The sequence below is a fragment of the Aricia agestis genome, chromosome 5 (assembly GCF_905147365.1).
Source record: "Aricia agestis chromosome 5, ilAriAges1.1, whole genome shotgun sequence".
Classification (NCBI taxonomy): domain Eukaryota; kingdom Metazoa; phylum Arthropoda; class Insecta; order Lepidoptera; family Lycaenidae; genus Aricia; species Aricia agestis.
In genome coordinates, this window is record NC_056410.1 from 5,184,785 (window position 1) to 5,201,438 (window position 16,654).

The 16,654-nt window shown below is 34.9% G+C and overlaps 1 protein-coding gene across 1 annotated transcript in view; it reads right to left on the reverse strand.

Annotated features, from left to right (window-relative positions):
• Positions 1-966: 966 nt before the first annotated feature.
• LOC121727420 (putative fatty acyl-CoA reductase CG5065) overlaps positions 967-16,654 on the reverse strand; it is a 41,361-nt gene continuing 25,673 nt past the window's right edge. The window contains exons 4-13 of the mRNA XM_042115263.1: positions 15,336-15,455; positions 13,240-13,365; positions 12,076-12,221; positions 11,697-11,809; positions 10,473-10,665; positions 4,022-4,168; positions 2,661-2,750; positions 2,264-2,428; positions 2,027-2,125; positions 967-1,234 (exon numbers count right to left, since the gene is read on the reverse strand). Of these exons, the coding sequence (XP_041971197.1) occupies positions 1,075-1,234; positions 2,027-2,125; positions 2,264-2,428; positions 2,661-2,750; positions 4,022-4,168; positions 10,473-10,665; positions 11,697-11,809; positions 12,076-12,221; positions 13,240-13,365; positions 15,336-15,455 (1,359 nt within the window). The 3' untranslated portion in view covers positions 967-1,074. The remainder of the gene's footprint in view (positions 1,235-2,026; positions 2,126-2,263; positions 2,429-2,660; positions 2,751-4,021; positions 4,169-10,472; positions 10,666-11,696; positions 11,810-12,075; positions 12,222-13,239; positions 13,366-15,335; positions 15,456-16,654) is intronic.

Genomic DNA, 16,654 nt, shown 5'->3' on the forward strand with positions numbered 1-16,654 from the left:
CTCGGCCGGTTTTACTAGTCTGGTACCGCCGATTTTGTTATGTGCCGTACGTGGCGACGCATTGATACTATGGCGCACACATACACGCCGCGCGTGGTGCCTTTGTATGAAGATAACTTACTTGATACTTCCCCTCCTTTTACTATGTCTATAAATTGGTTTGCAGAGAAATAAAATAAAGAAAAAATAACCATAGTTTCAGTTTATTTCATAAAAGGTAACATGTACCTTTTCGTTTATTTCAAAAAATTTTAAGTACAAAATAATAATATTGATTAATAATATTCATAGTAATAATTGTTATTTATTATATTTTACAGCTGCCGATAAAACTTGTTCGGTCCACAAATGTCTACAAAATACATATTTAGCCGAATTTTTCTTGGTATGTCTAAGTTTCATATTATAAGATATTATGGTATAAGTGTACCTATAAGTAGGTACCTGATAACATAATAATATTTTAAACTTGCAAACTGAATATAAAATTCTTAAATTAATTATTATAATTAAAAACTTATCTTACTTACATAATAATATTATAGTAGTCACCCCTTAATCTAAAAATAAGTTTATCACTTGTGATCGTTTGAATCTCTACTACATATTTCTACGTACAATAAATATTATAATTTTACACATTATCTGAATGTTAAAGTATAGAGATAAATAATAGTGAACATTCAACATACCCAAACTACGTGATCAAGTTTAATACTTAGATGCGTAATTATGCCTCTCTCCTTTCTGAACAGCGCTTTGAAGAATCATGATATGAATCATTTTTCTAAAATCGCAAAATGCAACTCTGCTTGCAATTCATTTCTGTATTTTTGTACTGATTTGACATTTGTCGTTTGACAGTTTTGACAATTCATTTTCTGAATTGATTGAGAGGACTTGCTACATGTGACCATTTTAGCCCCGCAGGTCATGTAGTATGAGTCACGGACATAAAAAAGTATGAGTATGTTTCCTTAGACAATTTTCACTTTCCATGCTAAACATTCAATAGTCTTTCTCTTACAATACTTTTTACAATGTCTCTTAACACACAAAACAAGTTCACAATCCTCATGATAGCTCCACAAACTGTGATATAAAACTGAATATCACGAAGAAGGTGACTCTGGCTACGTCGCTCGCTATCGTCCTGATCCAGTGATTTTGCATGATCAGCCGCACCGCCACCGCTATGAAGAAAACTGTCACGCACTTGTGTAGGTAGTATAGTCTGAAAATATAGAAAATTATTTCAATTAACATTTCACAAACAATTTCTGGTAAAATTGACATATTTTTGAATAAGTATAAAAAATGCAGACAGACAGAATGACAGACAGATACTTCTAAGGCATCCATTACACGGTAGGTTTTGCTGTCAGTTTTACCACAGTCATGGCTGTAAGTTGTAACTGATGGATAACCTACCGTGTATGAGCGTGACAGACGGTTGCATGAAGTTGATTGACGAAAATCTGGATAACTTGATTTTAATTGCTCCATGCAACCATCAATCATGAGTTTTGAGTGAGTGTTGTCACATCGTAAGAAAAAAATTTTCACGTATACCTTTGAAAATTTTGGCTTTGACTGACATAAAACTGAAGAGAATTGAGTGACCGTCTAAGACCATTCGTCAGTCCATCAGTCACCATCAGTCAAACATAATTCATGATTGATGGAATTGACTGTTGCTTGTATGATCGTGTAATGGATGCCTAACGTCACTTTGTTTTCGTAGGGGTTAAAAAACATGTTTGTCTTATCACGAACACGGAACATCAGGTTATGGTAGGTTTGTCACCATAAACTGATTACAAAACTGCAATAAAATGGGGCCTATTTTTATAAAGGGGTATAAAAATAGGCCCCTTTTTGCATTTAGATATAAATTAACAGCAAATATATTTATAAATTCGTTAAGAACTTGGATAATCTCGTGTAGCCAGTAGCCACGAACACAGCATGGCGACAAACCGCCGGTAGTTTAATAGGAACTGTAAATTAAAGTTCAGATATTTACCTGTTAAGATGTCGTCTGCTTTCTGGTAGCTTTTCGTCCTTTTCTTTGAGTATGTACTTCCTTACTCCAAGCACAAAAGAAGCATATTGCTCATCCCAGCTGTAATAAAGTAAAAGTAGTAACTAAAGAAATAAGATAAACATTTGCAAATCAGGTTTGTCATAGTAAGTACACTAGATACATACCTAAGTAGTTCCATTTGAACAAGAAATAAAAAACAATTGATTCAGAACTCACTTTATGCTCTTCGGATCCAAATTGTATATTGCCTTATCGCTCAGCGTAAGTCGATCCCTGAGCTTGCACACGTTGTCAGTTCTAAACTGCCATTCTCTCATGGAGAAGAATGATAGAACTTCTGTCATATTCCGAATCTTCTGCTCGACCATTACCAAGTTAAATCTGGAACAGAGTTAATTATTGTATACTCAAAGTAGAAAAATACTTTTAAGGTACTATAAGATAAGTTTTAAATAAGGCAGATAAAGAACCTAATTTATTTAGTCTACTTATTTCAATTTAAAGTCGTGATCTGTCGTGTGGGATTGACATAAGCTGACAAAGTTACGTGGGTCCACTACCTGCCAATGTGTCAACTTTTCTGAATTAGTTACCGTACTTTAAAAAAACTTACTTCATCTTCATGCCGAATATACGTGTTACGTACTCCGCAAGAGTCAGTGGTAACGTTTGCAGTAGAAACACTAGCAACATGTATGAATACCTGAAAATACATTATAAAAATCATTGTAGGTATGTATTTGTAACCTAATTTAGACTTAAGCTCTTCGTTTTAGGTGAAACGGTCATAGATTCAGGTCGGTCATGGATTTTGCTATGTCATGGATCAAAAATGGAATAGATACTATTCCATTTTTGATCCATGAAATAGCAAAATCCATTTTAAAAAATCGGCCAAGAGCTAGTCGGACTCGCGCACGAAGCGTTCCGTACCATTATAGAGCAAAAATAGGCCAAATATGTGTTTTTTGTATGGGAGCCCCCGCAATTATTAATTTTATTTTGTTAAGTATTTGTTGTTATAGCGGCAACAGAAATACACAATCTGTGCAAAAATCTAGGCTCTAGCTATACTGGTTTTTGAGATACAGTTTGGAGACAGACAGACGGACAGACAAGACAACGAAGTCTTAGTAATATAGGGTCCCGTTTATACCCTTTGGGTACAGAACCCTAAAAATAGGTGATCTTATATCCTAAGATCCGACCGTGAAATTCTGTATGAATCGCTTTTTTCGATCAAATATATTTTAAAATAATCTTTACAACGTATAGAATGGATTAATGTTGGGTTGCCTTGTTATAAGTAGCCGCAAGTACCTCTAATTGAGCAAAATTAAAGCCCGTAATACAAAATTGCGTGTATTCAATAGAAAAGTAAGAGAATTAAGAACTAAGAAGGACAATACACATAAAAATAAAAACGCCTGTTAAATAAAAATAGCAATCTTGCGAGTTCTCGAAGTCCTCAAATAATGCCAGGCATAATAATTGTAGGCTTGAACATTTGTGATATACAAAAGTGATGGCAACCCCAGTTTGCGGCTATCGTGCAACTGGCAACCATGGCTATTCATGTACATGTAAGATGCATAAAACTTTAATTTGGTATCAAACTTATAAAAAAAAATCGATGCTTCAATTTTGATGAAGAACTATGTTATTATTAACTGTTTACGGGCTGGCAACCCTAGGTTGGGGCCGACTTAGAGCTGGCAACCATTTATACCTTATTTTCTCACGTCATTTTCCTTCAAATTATGTAAAATTTACTGAAAAAAAATATACATGCAAATTATGCATTTATCTCATGAACATTTAACTTAATTAGAGGTACTTGCGGCTACTTTTGACAAGGCAATCCAACATTAATCCATTCTATACGTTCTAAAGATTATTTTAAAATATATTTGATCGAAAAAAACGATTCCTGCAGAATTTTACGGTCGGATCCAATACAATTATAATACTTACGTGTTAGACACACAGAAAGCACTGGGATACCAAAGCGCATCATCCAAGGGTGTGATGGGGAAATTCCTGCGTAAATTTCGTTCCATTTGGTCCCAGCAAGTGGGGTTCTCGTATGTGCTGCAGTTGTACACTCGAGCTTCCGGCAATCTGTAATATAATCATAACCTTATTAGAGATTTGCCGTGACTTTGGAAGATTACAAACTCTTTGGCAGCTATAGCATAATATAGGTATTTAAAGTAAGACCACAAGTTATCAAGTTATAATTATATATATTCTATGAATGAGATAGTACGTTAGTGGTTGAAATATACGTGGGATATTGGTCACATTAGTGATAGTTTACAAAGCTGAGTTAGGTATCACTTATCAGTTATCAGACGTCCGCATGTGATGCAGCAGACAGTACCTACATGCCACGACTATAACGATTATAACGATCTTGTCCTAATCAATCAATCAATCAATCAATCAATCAATCAATCATTTATTTGCATTAAAAGTGGTACATTAGATGTTCACATAAGTTCATTGGTCAGGTCTTACACTTTTAACTATGAAGATAGCATGCAAATATTTTAAAAGTCTAACAACATTTAACTAATAATACAAGGCAGTCTGTGTGAAAATATTCAGAAAAAACAATAAAAATGTCACATCATTCCATAAAATTATTAAAATAACAGTTAGTAATAACTGCATAACATTTTTAGAATACAATAGGACAGTTACAATTATACAATTACCGTAAACCGGGGTGAATAGAATTGAAGGGGGCAATAGGAAAAAAACTTAGGATAAGTTTCAATGTTTCTTATGGCAAACTCGGTATCCCCAGTAAAAAACCCGCAACTTTATACATTTGTTGATATCATTCTCCTTAGTCTGGCAAATTTTTATGTGTGGCTACATCGCTAAAACTGCCAAAATTTAATTTCAAAGTTGACCACAAAACAAGTCGTTTTAGACGAGCGAGTTTGAACCTCCGTATTTCGGTGAATTTTGGTCATAATAGTTTATAGTTTTCTTCAAATTGCGGTCAGTGCTGTTATAATATATTTTGATATAGTTATTAAGGTAAAAATATGCAGTAAGTATACAAAATTGTTCTTATTCCGTAAGCCTTATTTTCTTAAAATTTTTGGGGTGATTAGATACATGAAAGGGGTGAATAAACACGCCTGAGAGGTTAATAAGCACGCAAATATGGTTATTAGACACGGCCAAGGGGTGATTAGTTACGAAAGAGGGGTGATTAGCCATGATTATGTCAGGGCTGCCACAAAGTTTGTTGTGGTTATCTACAGTTTAAATTTATCTTTTAGTTACTAAAAGCGTTTTTAATTTTCTTGATTATTTTTTAATCCATTCAATATTATTTAATTTTATTCATTCTTAACAAAATAATATAAATTAGTAAGGTATTACATTTATTTTTGTAAATATTTACATTATTTTATTTCTCAGATACAATTACCTCGAAATTATAAATATAATTTTAATTTTTACTAATAAATAATTAAAGGAACCTTCCCAAGTTTGCTTGCCTTTATCCAATAAAGAATATATAGTGAAACTGTAACGAGGCAGCCCTACGAAAATTTTCCAATCACCCCTCAGGTGTGTCTATTGTCCCCTGATAAGTAGTAATTAGAAATTACGTATATTTCGTGTCTTTTTTTAATAACTACAAACATATCCGAAGAGAAACAAATTTATATCAATAGTTTGGCCTAAGACTCAATATATACACGACTAAAAAAGTGGGTATCCGTTCTGCAACCTTACGAAAATAATTACCAAAGTTCGAAGACCTATCTATTCACCCCAAATTACGGTACAATAAATACAGCAATGTCAAGAATAATAAATTTAGTTTAAGTTACAAGATTAATATGTCAATGTCAATCATTAAAATACAATAATATAATTTAAAAAAAAAAAGATAATATAATTAGTTAAAAGTTTAATATTATAAAATTATGTCAAAATGATTTTAAGATTCATTCAGCCTTACTATTAAATAACTCTTTGACTGAGTAGAAGTTTTTACTTAACAACCATTTTATGATTTCCCTTTTAAATTTGTTGTATGGCAAACATTTAAGGGTCGATGGGATCGCATTGTATGTTTTTATGCACATGGCATAAAATTGTTTTTGGTATAAGGTTGTTTTGGGAACCACATCTAACACTAGTCGGTCGGGATTTCTTGTATTGCGGGGATAAATGTCACGAGCTTCTTTAAAACTATGATAGTTTAACTTAGTATAATTTACTAATTCATAGATGTACAAACTCGGTAAAGTTAACAGTTTTAATTTTTTAAATAGCGGTTTACACGAATCATACGGTGGCTTACCACATATAGCTCTAATACATTTTTTTTGAGCGATGAAGGCTTTGTCTATGTCCGTAGAATTACCCCAAAGCGATAAGCCGTACCGCAAAACTGAAGCGACATAGCCGTGATAGGCCGCCAGGACCGTTTGTAGAGTCGCTACTTGTCTGAGCCTATTTAGAACGAAAACGAACCTATTTAATCTGGCACATACATATTCGATATGAGCCTTCCAAGTCAAATTTTCATCAATATGTAAACCGAGAAATTTGGTTTGTGTTGTTCTTTTGATATTTTCATTATCGAATAGTGAGGAGCTAACTGACTTGGTTCTGCCACTTTTAAATTCAATATAGTTGGTTTTTGTCAAATTAAGATTTAAATTATTATTATTCATCCAATCAATTACCTTTTTGATTAATTTATTTATTTCAGTTTTAATATCTCTACAATTGTTCATGAGAATAGATATGTCATCCGCAAAAAGTGTACATATAAATTTCGTTATTTCTGGAAAATCATTTATATAGAGTAGAAATAAAAGTGGTCCTAGGACGCTTCCCTGAGGAACACCTACTCTATTAATTTTAAGTTTTGATTTTTTGGACGTTAAAAACTTTTTGTCACGAATGTACTTAATTTCTGTGTATTGTTTTCGGTCAGATAAGTACGACTCAAGCCAACTCAAGGCAGGACCTCTGATGCCTAAATTATTCAATTTCCTTATTAACAACGTATGTGACACGAAGTCAAAAGCCCTAGACATGTCAAAGAAGATGCAGATAGCTGATTTATTGTTATTAATATTAATAAGTATATTGCGTATCAATGTGGATGCTGCTGAGACAGTACTTTTATTTTTTTGAAAGCCAAACTGTTCTTCTTTTATGATTTTATGTTTATTTAAAAAGGATGTAAGCCGCTTGTGCATTAACTTTTCAAAAATTTTTGACAGTATAGGTATAAGTGTTATTGGTCTATAGTTTTCTAATTTACATTTATCGCCTTTCTTAAATAAAGGTTTTATTATCGAAGTCTTAAATCGATCTGGGAATCTTCCTGTTTCAAATGAAAGATTCACCAAGTAGGTTATTATGGGCGTAATTTCACGTTTGCAATACTTTATTACCTTTGTAGACAGTCCGTCGTATCCTTCGGATTTTGTATTTTTTAGGCTATTAATGGCGTCATAAATTTCTTTATCGCTGCAAGGAGTCAGAAAAATAGAATTTGGAATAAACGTAGTATTAGTATTGGGTAAATTGTCAATTTCTTTTTTATTATTAGTTAGATTTATAAAATAATCATTGAATTCGTTAGCTATGTCAAAGGGGCTAGTTATTATGTCATTATTTTTATTTTTTATTCTATTTATCAGGTCAATATTACATTTGTCAGTAGTTTGTCTATTAATAATATTCCATGACGCTCTACACTTGTTTTTAGATGTTGTTAAAAAGTTGTCATTAGAAATTCTTTGTGACTGTAACATACTTTTACGTAACAATTTAGAGTATGTCTGGTATCTAAGTTTAGTCACATTGTTTTTGTTTCTGTAATATGCGAAGCGGAGCTTTCTTTTAGTTTTACAACTTACTTTTATACCTTTTGTTATCCAGACAGGTGTTTTGTATTCAATCGATTTTTTTATTATTTTTTGGGGAAAACACAAATTATATAGTAGAGTAAAGTCGTCATAAAAAGAGTCCAACGCTTTATTTATATCTTTCGTCTCAAGTACACAACGGAAAGACAGACAGCTTAGGTAGCGTCGAAACTTTTCCATGTTTTCTTTACAGTAGTCTTTTGTATAAATAAAGTAAGTCGAAGGTAGAGTATTTTTACGCATAACTGGTATATCTAATATTTGAGCCATGTTATGGTCAGAAAGATGAAGTTCAGACAAGGAGCCTGAAGCATTTTTTATGTTGCTAATAATATGGTCGATACATGATTGCTGTCTGGTCGGTTCTGTAATATGAAAAATAAGGTTGTAGTTTTCTATTAAGGATTTAAGGTTATTCGTTGCATTAGAAACTTTTAATATATTAATATTTAGATCGCCTGCAATAATTAATTTCTTTTTATTATTTTTTGTGAGGTTAAAAAGCATGACGTCCAATTTATGCAGAAAAATAATAACGTCGGAACCAGGGGTTCTGTAAAGGCCTATTATAATAGTATTGCACGTTGGAATTTCTATCCCGCAACATTCAAAAACTCTATCTTCCGCATAATTATTTCTTATGGAAGGCAGGTCCCTGTAGCACATACCGTTTTTTAAAATCAGACAGACTCCACCTCTATTCTTATTGTTACTTCTGCAGAAGCTAGAAACTACGCGATAGCCTGCTAGTTTAACATTTTGTATGCTTGTATAGTTTAAAAACGTCTCTGTGAAGCAGAGTACATCTGGTTGGGTTGATAGTTCGGAAAACGTAACATCTATTAGGTCTAATTTTGAGAGAAGCCCAGAAATATTTTGGTGTAAAACTTTAATGGATGAATGTGCTTTATTTAGGTTACTACTATTTACGAGATCACAAGACGAGGTATTGTTTTGATCGCCAATATTTAATAGGTTTACTGGCATATCAGTAGGGCTGAAAAAACTTTTCCACTTTATTAATAACGGGAAAATAATATGGGATAGTTCCTTTAATTAGCTTATTTGGTATAGTAATCAATGTGTCCCTTTTATTTTGCCTATTTAGTGTATTTTTATATAATGAATATTTTTTCCAATCATAAATGTTTACATTCTTGTATTTTTGATGTTTACATATTTTTACATATTTTAAGTTATAATCTAATTGGTCTATTGCAAAATTAATACCTTGGCAACAATATTTAATAAAAAAATTATAATTCGAATTCCCTTCTAACATTTTCTTATAAATATCAAGAAATTTACTCTTAGGGAAGTGGTTACAAACGTTTTTTATCATGTTGTTTAGCTTTACTACATTTAGTTGTTTATTGTCTATAATACTTAGAATAAATGAGGGACAAATTAGACCTTTAAGAGCTGAGCCAAGCTCTATCATGACTTCCAGTGGATTCCTGTCGTGTTCACCAATCGATAGTATGACTCTATCCTCTTCCGTGAGAGTAAACTGTGCGATTGTATTTAAAATTTCTTGTGATGTAGCTCCAGGCTTGATAAACGAAATTATTTTATATTTTTGGCATTTGCTGCTTATCCTTGATTTTATTAAGTTAAGTGCTAGGTTTTTGCATTGTTCGCCTCCAATGATGTAAATATGTTTAATAGTCTGTTCATTAAAATTGCAAAATCCATTTTCGGACGTATTTTCCGACCGAATATCTTGTTCTGTAGAGCTTAGTCTCGTGATGTGTTGGTTACTAGAATTTATAGAATCAGCGTCATTTTTTAAAATAGAGCTGCTATTCTGCATAATCTGCGATGAGCTAATAATCTTCTCGGGTTTAGAAACAGTGGAGTCTTGAGCGATTCCATGCTGCTTATGAATGGAGGGGTCGAACGCATTTTCCGTGTTTTGGAAGAATGAGCTTTCTGTGTCAGCGGTTATATTCCTATGGTTATCTTGTATGGATCTTCTACTTTTTTTCCGAGTTGAGAGAATTTTATTTTTCTGTGTGGTACGTGGACTGGAGCATAATTCTTTTAAAGCGCTAATTTGTTGATTTTGCCGTGCTATTATGCGATTAAGGTCGTTTTTCTCTAATATAATATTTTCTAATTCAGCTCGTGTACTTTCTAATTGGATTTTTAAATCACTTATTTCACTTTTTAGTTCATCTATTAATCCATTGTATAGTCCGGTTGAGAGATCAAGGCTTTTCACATGCATTTCATCCTCGGATGTGTTAAGAGATGATAGACTGTTATCTGAGTTCATAGATTTAGACTGGTAGTTAAGTTTTTTCCTAAATGTAAGGCTAATCCAGAGCTAGAAGTCAATAGAAGTCCCTATTACACCCAACTTTACTCACGTAATCTGTAACCCTAATAATTAATCTCGTCAAATCAAAATCGTCTCTGAGTACGGCGGTAAGTCAAGTTTCGTCGCCTTCCGAAACTGCCCTGAAAAGTATGGTTTAATTACAGGCTACAGATAAGTTTACTTGTCAACTGTAGTCTCCCAGGCGACCGCGATCATTGTGTCAATGGCGATGTCGACAGGCAGGAGATCAGCGACAACATCAGGGGAGCGGAGGAACACGTGCAGGAGACCCTTGCCTGACGCCACGATGACCCCGCTGGGACCGTTCAGGTTGTCTATCCAGCCTGGGAACGGATGCTGCTTCGCGCTTATCACTGTAAAATTAATCATACAATAAAAATAAAACGTACAAAAATATAAAAATTCATAAAATTACTAATAAGGTGTATTCTATACTCGAAGTAGCTTCTATATAATATAGCCTTTCAATCTTACTGCTTACAGTAGTGAGCGAGCTGATGATAATGAACGATTTTTAAAAATATACTTCGATCGTGTCACCTTTCAAATAAAAAAACTTCAATGGTACGATGCCATGAACAGTCGTCTTTGTTTTCTTTGAATTGGAGGTTAAAAAATATGTTTTCTACAGTGAGAGGAGAGGCGAAACCTTTTTATATGTATAACTGCCGCACTCAGAGTGGAACATTATTAACTTAAAATGTAATTTATAATTTTGTCATAAGCCTCATACATTATCTGTCAAACTCTTCATTAAATTGAAGGTTAATCATAGTTAAATGTCTCTGTATAAGTACGGCAGTAAGTTTATACTTCTGAATTTCCGTGTCAAGTTTCATGGCTTGGACTAATTGAACGATTACATAATATGATAAATTGGGCTCGCTATTACATCTAAAAACATAATCACTCTGTGTCATGTTTTTTCATGGTTTAGGAATTAGACCATTTTAGAAGCGGCAGCGTTAGAAATAAGTTGCGGTTACATAATGTAATTTAGGTAATGACTGCTCAGCAAACATTTCTTTTCGTTCTAATTTAGCAAGCATCGGACCTTTCGTGTTAACTCTACAGCCAACTCATGTTATGAATACGAACTATGTATATGTAACTATGTATATACGTGTATCTTTGTGGTTCTATCAGAGGCCCTAGACAAAGTATCTTTCGTTAACAATGATAATGCAATTCGTTATAGAAATGTATGCGGTTGACATAAGTCATCGCTAAATGACATTTCGCGCTTGCGAAGACTAATGTCAAATCCAGATGCCAATGCCGACAAAATGTAATGTTCTCGTTTGATAAATTAATTTAGACGAGACGATGTTGCGGGAAAAATCTAGTCAATATAGAACATCTAACAACAAATTCACATACTTACCAATAGTAGGTCTGAATATGGCAACGGAGTAGTGCCTTTTTGGTCGCGTGTTGACGACCACCTCCGCCATCGCCTTCGTGTACGTGTATGTGTTGGGCTTGGGGCTGATAAATCTGCAATTGATCGAAGCATCTAGATTAATTTCTGGTTCTGTGCCGTTCTAGAGTTTTTTGTTTTACTTTCAGAGTGTGGTTAGAATCTAAAGTGTTTTCACTCAAACGTAACTTGTAAGAGAGACACGTTTAGGTTTTTAGCTACAAAAGTACAAACCCTCATGTTGGGTTTTATTTTTAACCCACTTTAACAACAATTCTGATGAACAGATGATTGACAAGCTTTTTTTACGCAATCACCAATAAGCGATTTTTTTAAGACTCACTTGGAGGTGACGGTGTCAAGTATGTGTTGCGGCAAACACTCGACGACGCTGAGCAGCTTGTCGACTGATGTGGGCGGCTCGTACACGCGCTCCTCCACCACATAGCGCTCCGGGTTGCTGTACGCCGTCGACACGTGCACTAGCGTCTGTCGGAACATTGTGATAATGGTCAGCAATTGCCACCGCTATAAAACAAGAAGTTAGTATATGGGCATACTAGATGATACCCACAACTTGATCGCTCAAAAAATCATTTATCGAACGGAAACCGTACATTTTTTCGGGATGAAAAGTATCCTTTGCCCTTTTCCGAGACTCAAAGTATCTCCATGCCAAAATTCAGTATCGGCTCAGCGGTTTGAGCGTGAAAAGTTGACAGACAGACACACTTTCGCATTTATAATATTAGTATGAATTATAACTCGCAACACTGTGTTTCACTTATTAATTCTGGGGATTGTCATGCGCCCTTATAATATAATCTGAGAGTCCCAGATCTGTCTGACATAGATAGACCGTCCCTTACAAGGTAGACCGGCCGCTCTACCTCATAATGGACTTCCACGTAAATTAAGGAACAACAGCATGGAACTCCTGCATTAAATATTTTCCACATCGATCGTGTAACCAATTCTTATAACCTAATCGTAAAATAGAGCAGTGACTGTTAAGAGAGTAACTGCTAGCACATACCGCATTTGATGCGATTTTTTTTATTACACGAAAACAATGGTTCTTATACTTCTTAGGCCCAATTTCACCAACGAATGTTAAAGTTAATGTTCGAATTAGTATCGCGTTATCTCTTTCTTATTTTCATATAAACGAAAGTAAGACATGACATTTAAACAAGCTTAATAAGACGTTAAACTTTTTAATCGGGACTTAACGCGACTTATTTAAGTAGTAATGCTACTACGAGTACATACTTTTTCTCGACGTTTCGGCCGTGTTGCAACGGCCGTGGTCACGAGGGGACTCCTTAAATAAACTTAAATAAGTCGCGTTAAGTCCCGATTAAAAAGTTTAATTATAATGCAACGCGAAAGTTTAAAATGTTATCTTAATAAGACGTTGGTGAAACGGGTGAAACGGGGTAAAGGCCTTAGCTTTATTATTAATTTGGCTTAACATCTGTCATGTAAAGATTTTATATCGCCTCACCTCCAGTTTAGGTAGTGTATCGCAGATGTCCATCAGCCTGATGACGGATTTGATGTTCATCTCGACGGCAGCTGGTAGAGGTTCGTCGAACTTCACCGTTGCCGCCGAGTGGAAAATAATGGACACCTGAAAATAACAGAAAATTTAGTGCCGCCTGTCGGCTAAAGATGTTTCGTGGTGTATATTGTGATCCTTGAATTAAGTTAATACTTGTATCGGAGCATGCGTCTTTAAATCCAACTAATAAAAAAAATAGAAATAGAATAGAAAAAGAATAAAAAAAAACATGGCTATGGTGTGGCATTTTAGTAATTTATGTACGTGTGCGTATTTAGACTCACTCTGTAGTACTCTGTACCGACGTATACTTATTACTTTGTTGTCGGCTGGTCCCTATCCCATAGGCCATAACTCGTGTGTATTGCACATGTATCTTTGCATATAATGTTTGCTAATTAGTGTGCAAATGATGTCAAAGACATTAAATATCGCCTTCGAAAGAATGTTTGGTCACGTAGCGGAGCGCACGCAACGCTTTCCATTTCGTCCGCCGCCGTGTCTAACATCCCAACTGAATTGATTGGATGAGGCCGTGTCCCCATCAAACACGGCGCGTTACCGTGCCACGACACGACGCCGCTTACGCGCCACCGCATCACGGTGCGCCGCCTCGTACTTTTCAGTTTGGTAGAAATTTGAAAATATTTTCATTACGAGTTGATAGGTATTTTTTATATGCCTCGTTTAAGTTTGGAACGCAATTTTTGTATGGAAGTTTCACCCTGAATAGGGGCGCGCGGTGCACCGCTTGCGATGGTGGCGGCGCCCAGCGTCGTGTCGTGGCACGGTGACGACTGAGGACGCCGCGCCGTGTTTGATGAGGACGCATGTAACCCAATTTTTGCCTCATTAAATGCATATTAAGGGATCATCTTAGGTAAGAAACGATTGGTGTTTGATTTCAAAATTGGGCATATTAATCATAGGTCATTGGCTTTAAATTGTTCATGTTTAATTTAAGGCATCATCGAGTTAATAATTGTTTTTGGCAGATTCCGTCTTCCGCTTCAAGAAAAATATAACAGTCAACGACTTCTTTCAACTTCCTTGGTCCACTTAACTCCATTCTGAAATCTGAGTCCTTATCTCGCAATATATAGGTATACTCGACTTCTTTGTATATGTAGTTTGTACCAATTGAAGAAATTTATTCATTGGCAGATGGCGAACCTACGTCATTCGTCGTGGTCTATACTCTATCGGCTGGGTTTGACATACGTATGCTCCGCTGGGTAGGTCCACCTAGCGGAGCATACGTATGTCAAACTCAGCCTCATCAGTAAAGCTGTCATCATACAAAAACGCTATTTTTGACAGTTCTGTTTTTACCAGCAGCGCCCCCGCCCACGTTCATTTATAGCCTTGTCGGACCAGCAGAAATCTGTCAAAGTTAAGGTTAAAGTTAGCTTTAACTATAACCATAACTTTCACCATAACTTTAACTTTAACCACGCCTCTGGTGCAACCCGCCCTAAGTATTATCTGATGTCTGATAATTAATCTTAAGTATCTCATTTATATATATATAAATGGATTTTCGATTGTGTTAGTAACGCTAAAACTCGAAAACGGCTGAACGGATTGGGCTAATTTTAGTCTTAAAATATTCGTAGAAGTCCAGGGAAGGTTTTAAAGTGACACAAAGTTCACCGGGACAGCTAGTATGTATATAAAAATGGATTTTTAAATGTGTTAGTCGCTCTAAGGCCCGTATAAATAGTCAGTACTTAAGATGCGACCCGGTCTCAAGACGCGGTTCGGCTCTGTGATTGGTCCAAATTTTGACAGCCAACCAATCACAGAGCCTGAACCGTGTCTTGAGACCGAGATGTATCTTGAGTACTGACTATTTATACGGGCCTAAAACTCGAAAACGGCTGAACGCTAATCCGTCTGCTGAACGGCTGATTTTAGTCTTAAAATATGCGTAGAAGTCCAGGGAAGGTTTTAAAGTGACACGAAGTTCACCGGGACACTAGAATAAAGAAGACACTAAATACTAGATTTAATATGTTCTTCTTCAACATTCAACATACTTCTTTAAGCTGCTGCAGTGACTCCGGAGACAGGCCGTAGCCGGGCAGGCTGACGTCTCCAGGGATGATGCACAGCTTCTCCAGCTGAGCTGGCCGCTGCTGACGGAGGTTCGCGAACGCCTGGAAACATAATATTCTATCAAATAAGTTGATAGTCAACGACAGTTGGTCGGGTTGTCAATGATAGTCGTGGTCTGTCGGCTAGGCTTGACATAACCCGAATAAATTGCGTAGGTCCACCAAAATCTGCCATAATTTAAACAATTAATCAGATTATCTGATAGTCCTTTAAACAAAAAAAAATCTGTAACCTTATAAGTGTTATGTTCACCTCTGTTTTTAAAATATAAAGTCCTGTATAAAACAACAATCTTTAGAATATAAAACAGTGAGATTACAATTAATAATTTTAAACGTGACGCTTAATTTAATTTCAAGATAAGATTTCAATTTTGTTTCAAGATAAAGCTTCATAAAAATATTAAGTTATAGTAAATGAAGCAGATTCGAAGCCGATGAGAAGTTTAAATGTAAAAACGTTTCAATGTAGGTATAGATAACTCAAGTAGGTAAATATTTAACGAGACATTTTTCATCATTTACCTATTTTAATATTTTATCGTCTAGCGCCAAGTAATACAAGCTTTAAATGTAATAAACCAGCAATTTGATTAGCATGCTTACATTCAGAAGGTATACGATTCACTATAATTTAATATGCCTGTACCCTGTAGGTAATTTTTTCATTACAACTGTACACAAAGGTAGTATTGCTCGGTTCGAAAGACTCTTACATACGCAGGGGCCAAGGTAAAAAAACGTAGTTGATTTCTAGGCTGTCGAAATCATAATCTATCCTGTGGCTTCTTTAATTTTGCCGAAATTGGATAAAAAGATGTCCGATTCCCGAGTCATACATTAGACATCAACGATTTCGCTGCTCTTACAAAGAAAATATTGCGGCAAAACGTATGGCTAAAAAGTATAATACTCGATAAATACCTATCGAACTGCGAACAGATACATTTTTAATTATAATTTTTAAATTGTGATTTAAAGATACCAATCTTACAACTATAAATGACAATTTAATCGCGTTAAATTATACCTACAATAATATTATGTTGATCATGACTCTATAGTTTAAAATCTAGTTAGTCTAGACAAGCACTTAATCAGTTGCATAAAAACTAAATCCGTCAGCTCTAACAATAACAAAAAATTGAACCCGACTTCCAAGGTAAAAACAATATGCAAATTTAACATCCTTATATTATTATGAACTAAAAGTATTATACAACATACACTTGCGTGCAAAA